The following is a 15,495-nucleotide window of genomic DNA, read 5'->3' on the forward strand; positions in this document are numbered from 1 at the left end:
CTAAGAGAAAATATTTTTCAGAAAAGCTGATTTTAGATCTAATATTAAGAAAATTATAAATTTCAAATAACGTATATCCTAGATATTCGAGCTGCAAAGCCATCTAGACCCGTTTGGTTGAAAGTGTGTCGAATTTTTTACTTTTGTGTAGGAGTTCTTTCTGCCGCATACCGAAGTCATAAGTTCCTTGTAATCGTATGTAAAATATAATAAATGGCATAACCTTGTTCCACATAGCAAATTGATCATCATCATCATCATGCGTTTCAAGGATTTACGTAGAATGGCCTGTTCCGGCCTTAGAAGTCATCGTTGAATCGTTTAAGAGGACGTCCTGGTTTTCTTTTTCCTAATGGCTTGTACTTTAAGGCTTGTTTTGATAATCTTTCTCTTTTCATTCTTTGAACGTGTTCCATCCATTTATGTTTACATTTTTTAATTTTTTCTATTACGTTCTTGGTTTAATTCTTTCATAATTTCTTCATTTCTTTTTGGATCAAATAGGGTATACTTTGCAGTTTTTCTCATAAACTTCATTTCTGTTGTTTATCTTTGTTTGTCTTTTTGTTTTATTGTCCAGATTTCATTTCCATACATTAAGACTGGTAGGGCTAATGTATTGTATACTTTTAGCCTGGTTTGTTTTTGAGCTAGGTTTGGTTTAAATATAGAGTTAATTACATCTGTTACTTTTAAATATTTTGTAATTTTTTCGTTTATATCTTTTTCATTTTCATATGTGATCATACATCCTACGTAGTTAAATGAATTCACCTGTTCTAAGATCTTCTAATCTATTACTATTTTAGTTCTTGCTAGATCTTTTCCTTTAAGGCCATAGTTTTTGATTTTTCTATTGATATTATCATTTCAGATATCTCATTTAGATAGCCAAAGATATCTAAATGAGATATCTTTGGATATCTCATTTAGATCTAAAATAGCTTTCTGTAAACTATATTCAGAATTTGTAATTATTATTTGGTCGTCTGCAAAGAGGAGAGTGTGTAAGTTTACTGTAGGAGAAAGTTTAATTCCTTGATGTAAATTTTTACTCCATTTTATTATTATTATTTCATTTAAGTAGATATTAAAAAGAGTTGCTGAGAGGCGACATCCCTGTCGGACCCCTTGGTTTATCTCTCTCGTATATGGGAGCTCGTGATTTAATCTTATTTGTATTTTATTATTTTCATATATACTTGTGACAGCTTTTAGGATATTATTTGGTATTTATCTTTCTTTTAATATGTTAAATAATATGTTTCTTTTAACTTTGTCAAATGCTTTTTCAAAGTCGATAACTGCAATATGTGTTTCTAAATTGTATTCTCTTCTTTTCTCTATTATTAATTTTAGGCAAAAGGCTGGGTCTATTACATGATCGTCTATACATGATTCAGTACTTCTAAAATAAAGTTTACGGAATATTTCAATATTTTGCTATTTAAGATTCTGCTATATATTTTGTAACAGGAATTTAGTATACTGATACCTCTATAGTTTTTAGGATCATTTCTATTACCTTTTTAAAGATAGGAATCACAATTGCTTTTTTCCATTCTATTGGGGGGATACCAGTTGAATAAATTTTATTTTAAAATAATAAGAGTCTTTCTTTTAATCTTTTTCCTGCGTATTTATACAGTTCTAAACCTAGCTTACTCCAGGCGATTTTCCATTTCTTGTTTCTTTCAGGCTGATTTCTAACTCTTCTTTAGTTATTTCCTTTTCATTTTCGTTAATTGTTTGCCAGTTGTCTTTTTTTAAATATTTGTCTGTCCACAATTCTGTGTAGTAATTTAGAAATCCTTCTAATTTCAATTCGGTGTTTAATTTTATGTTTTCTTTGGTACCTGCATTTAAGTGTTTCAAAATCTTATATACATTGAGTCTTATTTTATATAAATCATGTTTTAAATTAGAAACAAATTTGTTCCATGATTCTCTGTCTTTTTCTGACTTCACTTTTATCTATAGCTCTTATTCTTTTATATTCTATTTCATCTTCTAATCTTTCACTGCTTAACCATTTGTGATAGGCTTTTTTCTTTTTGATTATTTCTATGGTTGTATCATCCCATATCTTCAGTTTTTTCCTTTTATTGAATTTTTTGGTCTTTCCTAAGCTTTCATTTGCTGCTGCATTTAGTATCGATTTTATATTAAGCCAATCTATTTCCATTTCTTCATTTTGTTTTATTTTATCTAGATATTGGTTAATTCTTTGTTCATATAGCCATTGTATATTTGTGTCATTTAATAGTCTTGTTTTATAAACAAATGTTTTAAATTTCCTTTCTGTTCTTGTTACTTGTAGCCATGTAGGTGGTAATCTTAATTTTATTTTAACAAGGAAGTGGTCACTGATTATTTCATATCCTCCTTGAACTCTAACATCTAGTGAAAATTTTGATTTTTTTTATTTAATATAAAGTAATCTAATATTGATTTCCATCCTCTTGCTGCCCAAGTATACTTATGTATGTATTTATGTACATAGCAAATTTAAAGATAGAATTATAATAAATTATTTTCTGAATAATATTTTATGGGCTACGTACATTCGCATGTAATCATATGTAATAAAACTCTTCCTGAATTACCTACTAAATAACTGCATGAGAATATGCGTAAGCTTTCATTAGTATTTCTTTATATCCACATAATAAACTTGTGTCTCACGGGTCATATTCTGTAAGATCTGTTTTTTTCGCGCCAAATTCTGATCCACTCAGTTTAAAATTAGCTTGTCATTATTGGGAAATAAAAATAGTCATGAGCTGCTGTTGCTAAAAGGCCATCTGGTGTAAAAATACATTCTTTCTTATGCACTGAATATGAAAATACATGAAAATACTAAGGAACTGCAGAACTCCCAATTTTTCTCGATATATAAATATATTTATTAATTTATTTATATTTGCTAGTAATATTTAATTTTATCATCAAGAATCATATACAATTCTCTTATTTGTATAAAAAAATAATAAAAATCCATCGCACTTAGAAGGACTAGCGGCAATGTGTTTTCCACAGTTTATTGTTACTCGCGCAAGCATATTCTAAAATAAAAACTATAACAAATGTTATGTCTTTAATTGTAATGTCCAAATATTTAAAGAGACGGAGTAAATACCATAAGCACCACGAACACCCTACTGCTGGCGCAAACTGCATATAAACAACACTGGAATCGCGCGACGGACAGTGCAGCATTACGCCAATAGCTCGCATCTCACGATAGTGAGATACGAGCTATTGGTCACGCATTACGTCACGCATTACATTCGCGTAGTTCCACTGTTGTTTATATGCCGTTTGTGGCAGTAGTAGAGTGTTCGTAGTGCTTATCATGTTTACTCCTTCTCTTCCAATATTTGAACATTACAATTAAAGACATAACATTTGTTATAGTTTTTACTTAAGAACATTATTGGGGTTACGATAATGGATTTTATTTTTAAGTAATTTTGAATTATACCAAACTGTATAATTTTATCGATAATAAACAGTATTTTTTCATGAAATAAAACAAGAAGAATATATTTTATTTTTAAGTAATTTTGATGCCAAACTGTATAATTTTATCGATAATAAACAATGTTTTTTCATGTTTACTAATTTTTTTTAATTTTACCATATTGATATTTTATCCAAACACGTATACACTGTACTTATAGTGTGTATGTATATTTCGAAAGTTGCAGCACCCCACAATTTCAAGCCACGAGCCAGCACTGATTATTTTATTACAGTATTAATTTAAGTTGTGCTTACAAAAATAATTAGTATGAAAATATATACGTTAACACATCTAAGAAGGCAGCAGAACGTTGCTGACTTGGGTGAAGTATAAATGCTTTTCATATTCCCCTTTGTCTGAGGGAGGAGTTCTTTGAGTGGAGAGTTATTGAGCGTTAAGCTCGCCCAAGAAGGGCAGTGAGATTAGCTGTGTTCAGCTAAGTATAGAATTGACTTGGGTCTTTTGTATTTGTAGAATTCTGTTTCATTGTATTCTGAAGCTTGCTTGATCAGCGGATTTGGATGATTGTTTGTCTTGGTGAAGAACTTTGCTGCTAGATCATGGAGGAGGGATGCGATATAGGGAGTGTTGAATTCTCGGTGAATCTGGGAGTTTCTGATAAACCATGGGACATCCAGAATCATTCTCAAGCATTTATTCCGTATCCTCTGCAGTTTTTGAATATTTGTGTTCGAGGTGTGGCTCCATGTAGGAGATGCGTAAGTGATGATTGGGCGTATTACCATCTTGTATATGAGTAGTTTGTTACGGATATCCAGTTTACTTCTTCTTTTGATCGTGGAGTAGAGCTGGGCGATTGCTTTGGCTGTCTTTGAGCTTATGTGTTTTATATGATTGATGAATTGGAGTTTTTCGTCAAGCATGACACCGAGGTATTTGACTTCATTCTGCTATGGGATCTTGACACCTAGCAGGTGTATGTCTTCCTTGATCTGAAACTTCTTTTTGGTGAACAGGACGGCTGAACTCTTCAGTGGGTTTGTTTGGATCCTCCAGTCCATCAACCATTTCTCAAATGTGTGAATACTGTTTTGGAGTCTTTTGATAACTAGTTTGGAACTGAGAGATCTTGCTAATAAAGCGATATCATCTACATATAATGCTGTGATTGTTGAACTTGGATTTTGTGGAATATCAGCTAAGTAGATAGAAAACAGCAGGGGAGCCAGAAGAGAACCCTGGGGCACACCTGCAAGGATCTTGCATCTGGTTGATATGGTTTAGTTTATTTTTACTTGCATGAATCTGTCTTTAAGGTAACTATCTATGATTTTTATTAGATTAGTAGGCATGTTAAAATTAGTTGCCTTTTAGTGTGGAGGGTTCTCAAGAATTTCCAGATGGAGTTATCCTCTGGGTTCAGATTGTTCAGTTTGGTTTCCCAATTTTGATTCCAATGTTTTTGTAGAGCTTCCCGGACTTGAATTTATTTAAATTCAAGTCCGGGAAGTAATTTAAATTCTATTTAAATCACTCAGAGTTGTTTTATCTTGTGGGGCTTTTGTGTTATGGTACCTCGTTCTGGCTCTGTTTTTCAGCCTGATCAGGTCCATAACGGTACGTTGCGCCCTTCGATTAGAAAAGGCCTAAGTTCGATTCGCGTCATGACGGGGGAATCTTTTTATGGACTTTTTCAATTGAAGGTGAGTTAGCCGATCTCATACGGAGGTAGCAGGGTTTTTTCTCCCGGAAACTCGGGTTTTTCATCCCACATACAGACAAATCGGCCCTTTAGAACACACGCAATTTAACGGCAAAAATACTAGCGGTGGTGGTTGTGGGGAGTAGATGGCGTTGATGTAGGTGATTGGTAGTAGAGGGTCGGTGCAGTAGTGGAGATGGAGTGTTGTATAGTAGGTGTCCTTCAGCGATGAGTCTTCGGACTCCTTGGAGGTGTCACGAATAATAATAATAATATTAATAATAATAATTTTCTCAGGAATCCGACCACTGGAATGAAAAACTATGATTTGTGTGACTGAAGCTAGTGCTTTTTTAATTTGGTAAGTGAGGTTGCTGACAGCTATATCTATCTCCTCTTTGTTATGGATAATGAGTGTTGGGCCAATGTGGTCTGAGAGAGTTTTGGAGAACTTTTTCCATGATATAAAGGAGTGTGGAGGCGAGAATTGTTCTTGTGTACCGAGCTTGAGCAGAATGGGGTTGTGATCAGATGGTAATTCGTTTAGCATTTCCAGTTGGTATTGGTATCGGATGTTTCTAAGGATTGCGATGTCCAGTACGTCTGATCTTCCATTTGGACTGTGATGAGTGGGCTCTGAGGGTCCGGCTATAACAATAGAATTTTACGTTGAGTAATGGTTTAGGGTGCAGCTTTTGTCATTGATTGTGGAGCTATACCAAGCTGTATGCTTGACATTGAAATCTCCAGCCATAATGAAGGAATCTGTGGACCCGAGAATGGAGTCCAAGTCAGATACCAGTAATGGAATGCTGGGTGGGTTGTATACTGCATTGATTTTGATACTGCCAGCATTGTTTGTATGGACTTCGATGCCTGTTATTTCTAGGTTCTTGGTTTGTGGATTGGTCAGTACATTATGGCTTATGTAATTTTTAATGAATATGGCTGTGCCTCCTCCACTGGCAGTGAGTCTGTCTGTTTTGTACATTGCGTAGTTCCGTAATTTAGGGTTATTAGCTGGTCTGATATGTGTTTCATTTACTAGAATTATATCAGGAGTATATCTGTGAGTGAATTCTTGTAGTTCAATCCATTTGCATTCCATGCAGTTATGGTAAGGGAGTTAGGCTTATATTTCCTATTGCTCATGATTGAGGCCTGTCAGAGTGGAATAGGTACCTTGAAGGAATTTCTTCGTGGAGGACGGCGTAGGATTTGTTTTGCTGGATTCCTGAAACATGGTAGCTAGTGAGGCAGTTAGAACTGATGTAAGATTGGAGTTTGAAAATTTGTTGGAGGAAGTATTCTTGGATCGTGCAGCCTCAGCATATGTTTTGGTTCTGGTTTCAGGTTGAGTTCCTTTCTGAGCTGTCAAGGTAGAGGTTATTGGAACTGGATGGCGATCTGCACAGTTGCCCAGGGTGTCACTGCTGGGTGGATGAGCGGTTTGGAAGACCCGCGGTTCTTTGGGTGTGCTATGCATCCTTTATAGTTGGCGGGGTGAAGACCTCCGCAGTTTGAGCACTTAGCTGGCGTAGATCTTGACTTTGTGCATATGATGGTCTGGTGGCCTTCACTACATTTTAAGCACCTGAAGTTGGCTTGGCATAGCTACCCAAACTGCTGACATCTGTGGCACTGTCCTGCTGATGCTCTCTTTCTTAGAGGTTCTGTAGTAATTCTGAGGCTGCAGACAGCAGTCAGCTCAAGAGTTTTCTTCTGGGTGTTATCAATCTCCACGAGTACTAAAGGCATTGGCCTTTTATCAGACCTAAGCATTCTACTTACTTTGATTGGGGTCAGGCTCTGGTTGCTTAAATCAGCTAAGATTTCTTCTGGAGTGATTCCTTCTGTGACTCCACGTATTACCACCTTTAAGGTCTTTTCACTCGGTAAAGCGAATGTATGATAAGGAAGATTTTTGGTGTCCTGTAGCGTTGTCATCTGCCTATAGTCAGTGACGGTGACTGGTTGGATTTTGACTCCCTCATCTTAGTGTTTTGCCCAGGAGTGTGTGATGTTTTGTTCCCTGAGGGCTGATATGACAGAAATCCATTTCTCCTTGTCCCGAAGAATAACTAAGGGGGGGGGGACCTTCTCCGAGTTTTTCGGAGAAGGTCCATAATATCGTGTGCTCTTCGTGTCCATAATATCGTGGACACGAAGAATATCGTGTCCATAATATCGTGTGCTCTTCTTGTGAGTTGTTATGACGGGGGGGAGGGGGTTTAAATGATGGAACAGTTATGAATTCCCCTTGGGTTTCTTCATCCTCTACTTCTGGATCATTTGTTTGGGCGTACAGGTTTAAATAACCCGGCCAGTCAGTCTCAAACTTTGCCATGATAAGTTTTAAAACTTCTAATGACTCATCCTTGTTTAGATTCTTAATCTGTTCCTTGATATCTTCCATATTCCATATTCCATACCAATCGGGAGTCTCCTGAGTTAGGTAAGAGCTATGAAAAAAACCTCAACAACGTGGGACACGAGCCTACGATTTAGTTACTTTTAGTAATTATTCAACAATGCCACTTCCAACGGCACTTATATATTTTCCATATATAAGCATTAAAATGGTGTATCATCATATTGTTAAATATTCTTCATTACTTTTCGGATGTCTCTACTATTATTATTTTCTATTTTATATTCTATTTTTTATTTAATTTTTAATTTTATTATTGACTTATTTATTTTATTATTTATTTATTGCTAAATACGTAAAAGTCAATTACATAATTGATCGCAGTTTTATAAATTTCTAAATGTATTATTTTCCTTTCAGACGTATCGTAGCTGCTGAAATGCAAATGATTACATATAATGAATTCCTGCCGTTAGTGCTGGGAAATAAAAGGATGCATTTCTGTGACTTGAGAATTAGAAATTCTGGTTTTACAGAATACGACCCAACAGTAAATCCCAGTATACTTAACGAATTTTCCACGGCTGCTTTTAGATTCGGCCATTCCATGATTAATGGTTTCTTCCCTGAAATCCCCTCCGAGAATCCAGACGGTGGCGAATTTCTGAGGAACGTTTTTCTTTATCCGTTTGAAATATACCACAACGGTATCGAAAGTTTTCTTAGGGGTTTGGCAGAAGGCAACGGTCAACAGTTCGATAGGTTCATGGTGGAAGATGTGACCAACCATCTCTATCAGGTTAGGGGAAATAATTCGGGAGGACTCGATCTGGCTTCCCTCAACATTCAGAGAGGACGTGATCATGGACTACCAGGTTACATCAATTATGTCAGACATTGTCAAGGATTCAACATAAAAATATTTGAAGATCTCGATTATCTCGTGTCTGCAAGCACCCGTCAAAATTTAAAAAACGTGTATGAGTAAGTTGACCTTATTTGTTTTGTTTTGATATTTACGTTTTGTGGACGATAACTGAAATGAGTTAAAGCTTCTTCTTCTTCTTCTCATTATTATTATTAGGAAGTGATGTGTTTCTTGTACTCATTCGTATAATAAGAAAAATTTAATAATGAATAATTATATGTTATGATAAAAACCTTTAATACTGCTTGTTTAACAAACTTAATTCTAAGTTGTTTTTAACACATGCAAGATTTTTTTTTTTTTTAATATTTAAAAAAGTATGAAAATTGCAAAGTTAAAGTGAAAATTGAAAATTTTAGTTAAAACAAATATTTTTCGTTTTAAACATAATTTCTAAATTTTTTACATTTATTTTTTTCAAACGCATTAAACAGATTTTACTTTTTTAAAAAAAAAGCATTAAATGTACCAAAACGTGCCAATTATGTGTTTTACCGTGTTCTAAATTGGAATTATGAAAACGAAAATGGGCAGTAGGATACGATTCTTGCAAAGAAAATAAAACTTAATTCGAGTTATTTAAATTCATTGGTTGATTATACTGTTTCCAATATCGTGTCATTTAATACTCCAGAGATTATCACCAGAAAAACAGAGTTTACTAGATGGCGTTCTAATCAAGTCATTGACGATTGTCAGAACGAAATTACGTACGCAATAATGGAAAAAAAAAAAAAAAAAACTATGACATTGTTTCCAGTTGGATAAAAAACGAAAATTTTCCCCATTCGTTCGCGTTTACCAATAGGACAAAAAAAAAAAAAAAAAAAAAAAGTCTGTTAAAATCATTTAAAGTATGATATTAAAGATAAAATCTAAAATATAGTTGTGGAATTTTATTTTTTTTAAAATTACATCGCTTTATTTTTTCAGTAAGGAATGTGATATTTCATATTACTAGTCTAATTAATCATTTGTGTTTTATGAATTTTCAATCATATATATATATATTTCAGATCCGTAGAAGATATTGATTTGTTCACAGGGGCTCTCTCCGAAACCCCTAGACCGGGAAGCATTGTCGGCCCCACGTTCGAATGCATATTGGGAATCCAGTTTTATCGACTGAAGTATGGCGATCGCTACTATTTCGAACACGGCAGAGAGACTGGCTCTTTCACCTCACGTAAGTATAGTTCATTTTCTGATAATTTTCTTACGAGTTCTCAAACATCGCTTTATATTCAAGATAAATACTAAAAATCCACAGAATTGAAATAATATATTAATAGAAAGCATAGATGAGTTTGATTTTTCTTTCTCATAGCTTATTTTATTTTTATTTTTTTCTGGTGAAATGAACATTGGACAACATTGAAGAAAAATCACCAATTAGACAAAAATAAATAAACAAAATAATAAATAAATAAAGTTTTGCTAATCGTTTTATATCACCAATTACACAGTTATTTTAAATTTCGAACGTAATATTGCGAATGGTGCAAAAACGTATGTAAAATTCTATTCCAACTAAGAAGCTGTTATGTCATCTTTGAGAGATTGCGTCAGTGAAACTGGACAAACTGATGAAGTATAATATTTAAATTTTCTTTGTTAATTTTAGCCATTATGGAAAAATAATGCTTGGATATCTGTCTGTCTCTTTATGTAATGAAATACAGTAGTTTCTTTTGTTGTTTGACGTCATAAGGATACGACGTGCTTCCATTTGATGGAAACCATTGTTAGTCGCATGAGAGACTTCATTATTAATTATTATTATTATCTAATCTCCACTGAGTTGGATAAAAAAACAGTGCTCATCTCATGAATGAGATGAGTACTCTTTAGTTCTGATGAAGATCACTACCATCGTTATTTATTTATTTTTATCTTTCAGATCAGTTGCAAGAACTTCGAAAAATTAGTCTGGCGAAAATCATCTGTGATAACACTCAGATCCAAGAAATTCAACCAGAAGTGTTCAAGTTCGCTGATCGTCGCAGGTAAGTATTAATGAGCATAGAAATATTAAAATTCAGCTTTTTAATATCAATACATAGTTAGGACGCGGAGTTGTGAAAATGATGCGATCGCTTAAGAATTTTCACAGAAAGGATCACAAACGCGGGATTGCCTTTTTATCAAATGCAAATAAGAAGATAATGTTTTTTTTTGTTTTTTTTTATTCTGTTCCTCACCAAATTGCTTAGTCGATTTCTGTTGATAAATTGGACGAGTTTCGCCTTGCCTTGGGAATGACACTCGTTTTCAAAAAACAAAAACAAAATAAATAAATAAATAACGCTTTATTTGTCAATAATTGATAAAACGATGAAATTTTTTTTATCAATTGTCAGACGATTTATTTAGTTCTAGTATAAAAGCAACAATAAACGAAAGTATTGATTTACTGGAAGCTTTACAGGCTTTTCTAAGCGTAATTCTTCGATTAATTATTAACTATTTAAAAATAACAATCACAGAAATGGGGAAAATGTCATTATACAAGAAAAAGTTGATAATTTTTACCATGCATATTACCTTTCATTGAATTCATTTTTTTCCCATTTAGAAACAGAGTACTTCCGTGTTCAGCGCTTCCAGGAATGTATTTAGAACCTTGGGTGGTAGAAAGAGGTTACTAGGAGGTGGCATTTTTTATAAACGTGAAGGTAAATAGAATTTTATTCGTATAATCTAATAAAAGATCAAAGGGACTTTATTAAAAAGATTCCTTCCAATTGAAAGACATTCGTGATTATTAAAATAAAGAAGTAAATAATAGGAAATTTGGTTTGTGTATTTTATTTCCATGTTTTAATTTAATACATTGTTTATTTGTGACTTCAATATAACTTAAAACACGCATTAATTGTCTTCTTATTTATTTTTATTTATTTATTTATTTTATTTTATTTTATTTTTGCAGAACTATTTACTCTGACTTTGTTCTTTGGCAAAGAATAAAGAGGATTTGTTCTCCGGAGAAAAACATTAAAAGAATATAGTCTGACTCCATAGAGGTCTAGTAGTAATAATCCATCAAATGGTCTTGAAGCAAAGAACCAAATTCTTTTAGCTGTTCAGCTACAAGAATTAAACAAATGCAAGCAAGCAAGCAACATTCCTTCACAAAATCAAAAAGAGAAAGTAAATGTGATTATTCTCAGTATTCAAAACGAAATTAGAACTAAGAAGAAGCATATCTTGATCATTTTCAGCAGCTCATTGTATAGTCAGTCTGGAAGGACCGGAGGGGGGGGGGGGTATTTCCTAAAGCCAGCCGACAGTGTAACACATATCAGTAGCTGTAGATGACCTTATCTCAAATGATTTCAATGTATTTGATGAAAAATACAGGTAATCACCCGCTTTACGAGTCTTCATTTACCAAGTCTCCATATTTATTGTATTTCTGTGGCAATATTAGCCAAATCGTTTACTGTACACCCCCAATCCGTACGCACCTCTATATCCCATACCCGAATATTGCGCAATAGAACCACACAGTCGCTTTGTTTTTGATGATCACTACATCCCGGTTTTACTTGCCGTTGCAATTCTTTTGTTACTTTTTTAATTTTGCATGTTATTTTTGTACCTATAGTTACGAATTTTAAAAGAATTGAAAAGGTAGCTGTTGCGCATGAAAGAAAACTTAGAACCTATAAGCTGGTTGTTTACATAGATATTAAGCAAAAAAAAAAAAAAAAAAGAAAAAAGTTAACTAGAGTCGCGCAGGGCCCTTGTCCTTACCATCCAAAAACATGAAAAAGTACATTAAGGGAAAGATACAATCCTTGATTCAATTTTTATAAACGCTGGTCATGTGACAAGAGCTTTAATAAACCCCTTAATGTGGGCTATTTTATTTTCAGACACCCTAAGGACCCTCCACATACAGAACAGTAGGTACTAATATACACACATTATGCGTATTTTTTTAAAAAATTACACTTTACAAACGGTATTTTTTTTATTCAGTAATTGAGAGAAAACGACCGACTTGCACATCCCTTAGTGGTTAATCGTGTATTTAATCATTTGCTCTCTGTAACATTTTAGACGAAGGCGTCTTCGCCTAAAATGAGCAAAAGGAACATATTTACATCAGGCCATTTCACAGAGAAAGAAAACAATCTGAACATGTGGATAAAGCAAACTGTACCTCATTTTTATTTTGTAAATATGCTAGTAGCGACATCTAGAGGAAATTGCCGCATATGTGCTGAAACGAAACAAAAAGTGACTACATATTCTGCATTACAAGTTCAACAAATTCATTTTTTTTAACTGAAATCAATTTAGGCATTACCAATGAATATATAAGTGCCGTATCCAAATCTGAAAAAAAAAAACACATTTATTTTTATCCTTCTCGAACACCTTTTTGAAACCGAGAATACGAGATCATGTTAAAAATTATGAAAGGCGGTAAACCACGTTTGTGTTTTCCCAATTTAATTAGCGTACACATCTTGCAAACGGATTGACGTGATGTATAAATAAAACGGTCTCAATAAAGTAATATACAAGTTTACTGATTTTATAATAATGTTGACTTATCACAGCACACTCACTGGAATAGCAACCGTATGTCGCAGTTCATCTCTGATGATGCACTTGGGAATGTCTCGTTCCTCCCTACTCACTCGTTCATCCATATAAGAAAATGGTGTATCATAATTCATCGTTATATATCACGACTGCAAACACGCGACTCTCTCTTTGCACCTGTGTAGTCTGCGTTGTTGATTACTGTAAGGCCTGTGTACAATGTTTCTTCCCTAAGAACTGAAAAGCTACAGCTCTTATTAATATCCCGCTACCAACACGAAACTCTTTTAGATGCGTATCTTCTAGGCGGTCCTTTGCGTCAGTCTTCTAAGATCGACTTATTACAAGCTTAACATTTTTTTCTGCGCAAACACATACCGGCCACTCAATTTGAAATCTTTATGCACATGTGGTAAGTCGCTTACGCTGCTACATGCAAAATTCGTGATCACGTGTGTCACCACGTATTCTATGCAACTATTTAAGATTGCTGCTGGTCAGTAATCGTCAATAGTGTCGATCATAATGGGAAAAACAAAGGATCTTTCGGAATTCAATAAAGAGATTGTTGGGCGTCCGTCTGGCTGAAGCGACGATTTTCGAAACAGCAGCGTTGACTGTTCTATCAAAAGGTGGGATATCCCGGCTGTTTAATCACTGGGAAAGTGGCCCACATTCCTTGTCCAAGAAGCGTAACTGTGATCCTAAGACAGTCTGTCAAGAAGGAGATCGCTGTCGTCTGAGAAGGCTTGTACGGGCAAACAAAACTTCCTGTGTACAGTAATTGACCGAAACCCTTCATGAAGGTGTTCACAACCCCCACGCATATCTCACTGAACTATGGCAATTAAAGAGGATCGTCATTAAAAGTCCAACAGGATTGGTCCAACACGCTAGTTTTACTTAGTATTTGCAACCTTTCTTGTAAGGAGTTTACAACAGTGAATGTTAGGTTGTAGAATTTTTGTGTACAGTAAGTAGACTGAAGAGTATATTTATTTTTTTAGTTATTGTTCTGTCTACATATTTGATATCGCAGTACTCAGTAGATCGGTTTAGTTAGCCGATCATGTACGGTGGCCCATCGGTTTTTCAACTCCTGTTTTTCCTCCCAATAAACAGACAGGTCAACCTTAAGACTAGTTTCGTAGTCTTTAGTTGCTTTTTTACTGTAATTGTGAAGAATACTGATAACAGTAGATCCAAGATTAATTTAGGTTGTGCGAGGTTTGTGGTATGATACGGTTCTCGTTGGTGAAAAAGAATTAGCACAGCAGAAATTGACCCTGACTGCGTAAAGTTTACGGTGACAGTCGTTTGTTTAAAGAAGGGCGCAACAATGTCCACGATGAAGAGCGTACTGGACGGCCAAATGAGGTGACAGACGATTTGATAGATAGGAAAGGATACCATTACCTTACCTTACTGTCACTCGTTAAATTAGGCCCGTAACCTTACACAGTTGTCGGTGAATTTCTGCAGCACCACTGTTTTCCGCCATCAAAAGCCACATGGATTTTGATGGCGGCATTCATTATAGATTTGTAGAAGACAGCAAGCGATAAGGGAACGAAAGTAAAATAGTCAACAGCAAGCTAATGAGTCACTCTATGGTACCACGCATGCCCGATCCTCCTATCCCATATCTTATTTGGCTGTTTTGGATTTACGAACCGTTCGATGTATATGTAAAACCATTTCCTATGCTAGTATGTTTTTTTTTTATTTTTATTTTATTTTTAGCAAAGTCAAAGATTTGTATATTTATTTGTATTTCATACATCTCACATGAACACCTGAGTAAAACATTACAAAACATCGAGGTGTTCTAATGTAATAAAATCAAAAAAGAATTGTCGACGCAGAATGCTTAATCATATGACGAATAACAATCTTTATTTGGATTTATCTAAACACATTCTCAACTGCATGAATCTTATCTTCGATAACTAAATTCATTAGTTCAAGAAATAAACAAGAAATAGAAGCAAACCTGTTAACTTCGTATTGAGTTAAGAAATAGAATTTTTAACTGGCATACAGTCCACTAAGTACTAGATATACTTGCTTGTAGACCACACACACACACACACACACACACACACACACACACACACACACACACACACACACACACACACACACACACACACACACACACACACACACACACACACACACACACACACACACACACACACACACACACACACACACACACACACGCAAATACCTACAAGAGAAAAAGAACTACCTTTTCTGTCACAGAAGAAAGACAATCGATAATCTACTCTTAGAGATTCAGTTTAGATATTCAGTTCGTAATACATAGTCCTATGAACTAAACGGTATATATTTTTTTAATTATTCAGCTTTGGAATATAGCTGTTGGGCTGATTTTTTTTCCGGGTGGTCAGATTTTAAGGTCATTATTGACCTTAAAGAGT

The 15,495-nt window shown here is 34.5% G+C and overlaps 1 protein-coding gene across 1 annotated transcript in view; it reads left to right on the top strand.

Moving 5' to 3' along the window:
* The window catches only part of LOC150109891 (peroxidasin homolog), a 36,166-nt gene that overhangs the window by 18,072 nt on the left and 2,599 nt on the right, over window positions 1-15,495 (top strand). Inside the window, exons 8-10 of the mRNA XM_090396457.1 lie at window positions 7,981-8,544; window positions 9,505-9,674; window positions 10,389-10,494. Of these exons, the coding sequence (XP_090252583.1) occupies window positions 7,981-8,544; window positions 9,505-9,674; window positions 10,389-10,494 (840 nt within the window). The remainder of the gene's footprint in view (window positions 1-7,980; window positions 8,545-9,504; window positions 9,675-10,388; window positions 10,495-15,495) is intronic.

This window comes from Typopeltis vanoorti, chromosome 1, assembly GCF_054136105.1.
Source record: "Typopeltis vanoorti isolate ZY-2024b chromosome 1, IOZ_Tvanoo_1.0, whole genome shotgun sequence".
NCBI classification, from domain to species: Eukaryota; Metazoa; Arthropoda; class Arachnida; order Uropygi; family Thelyphonidae; genus Typopeltis; species Typopeltis vanoorti.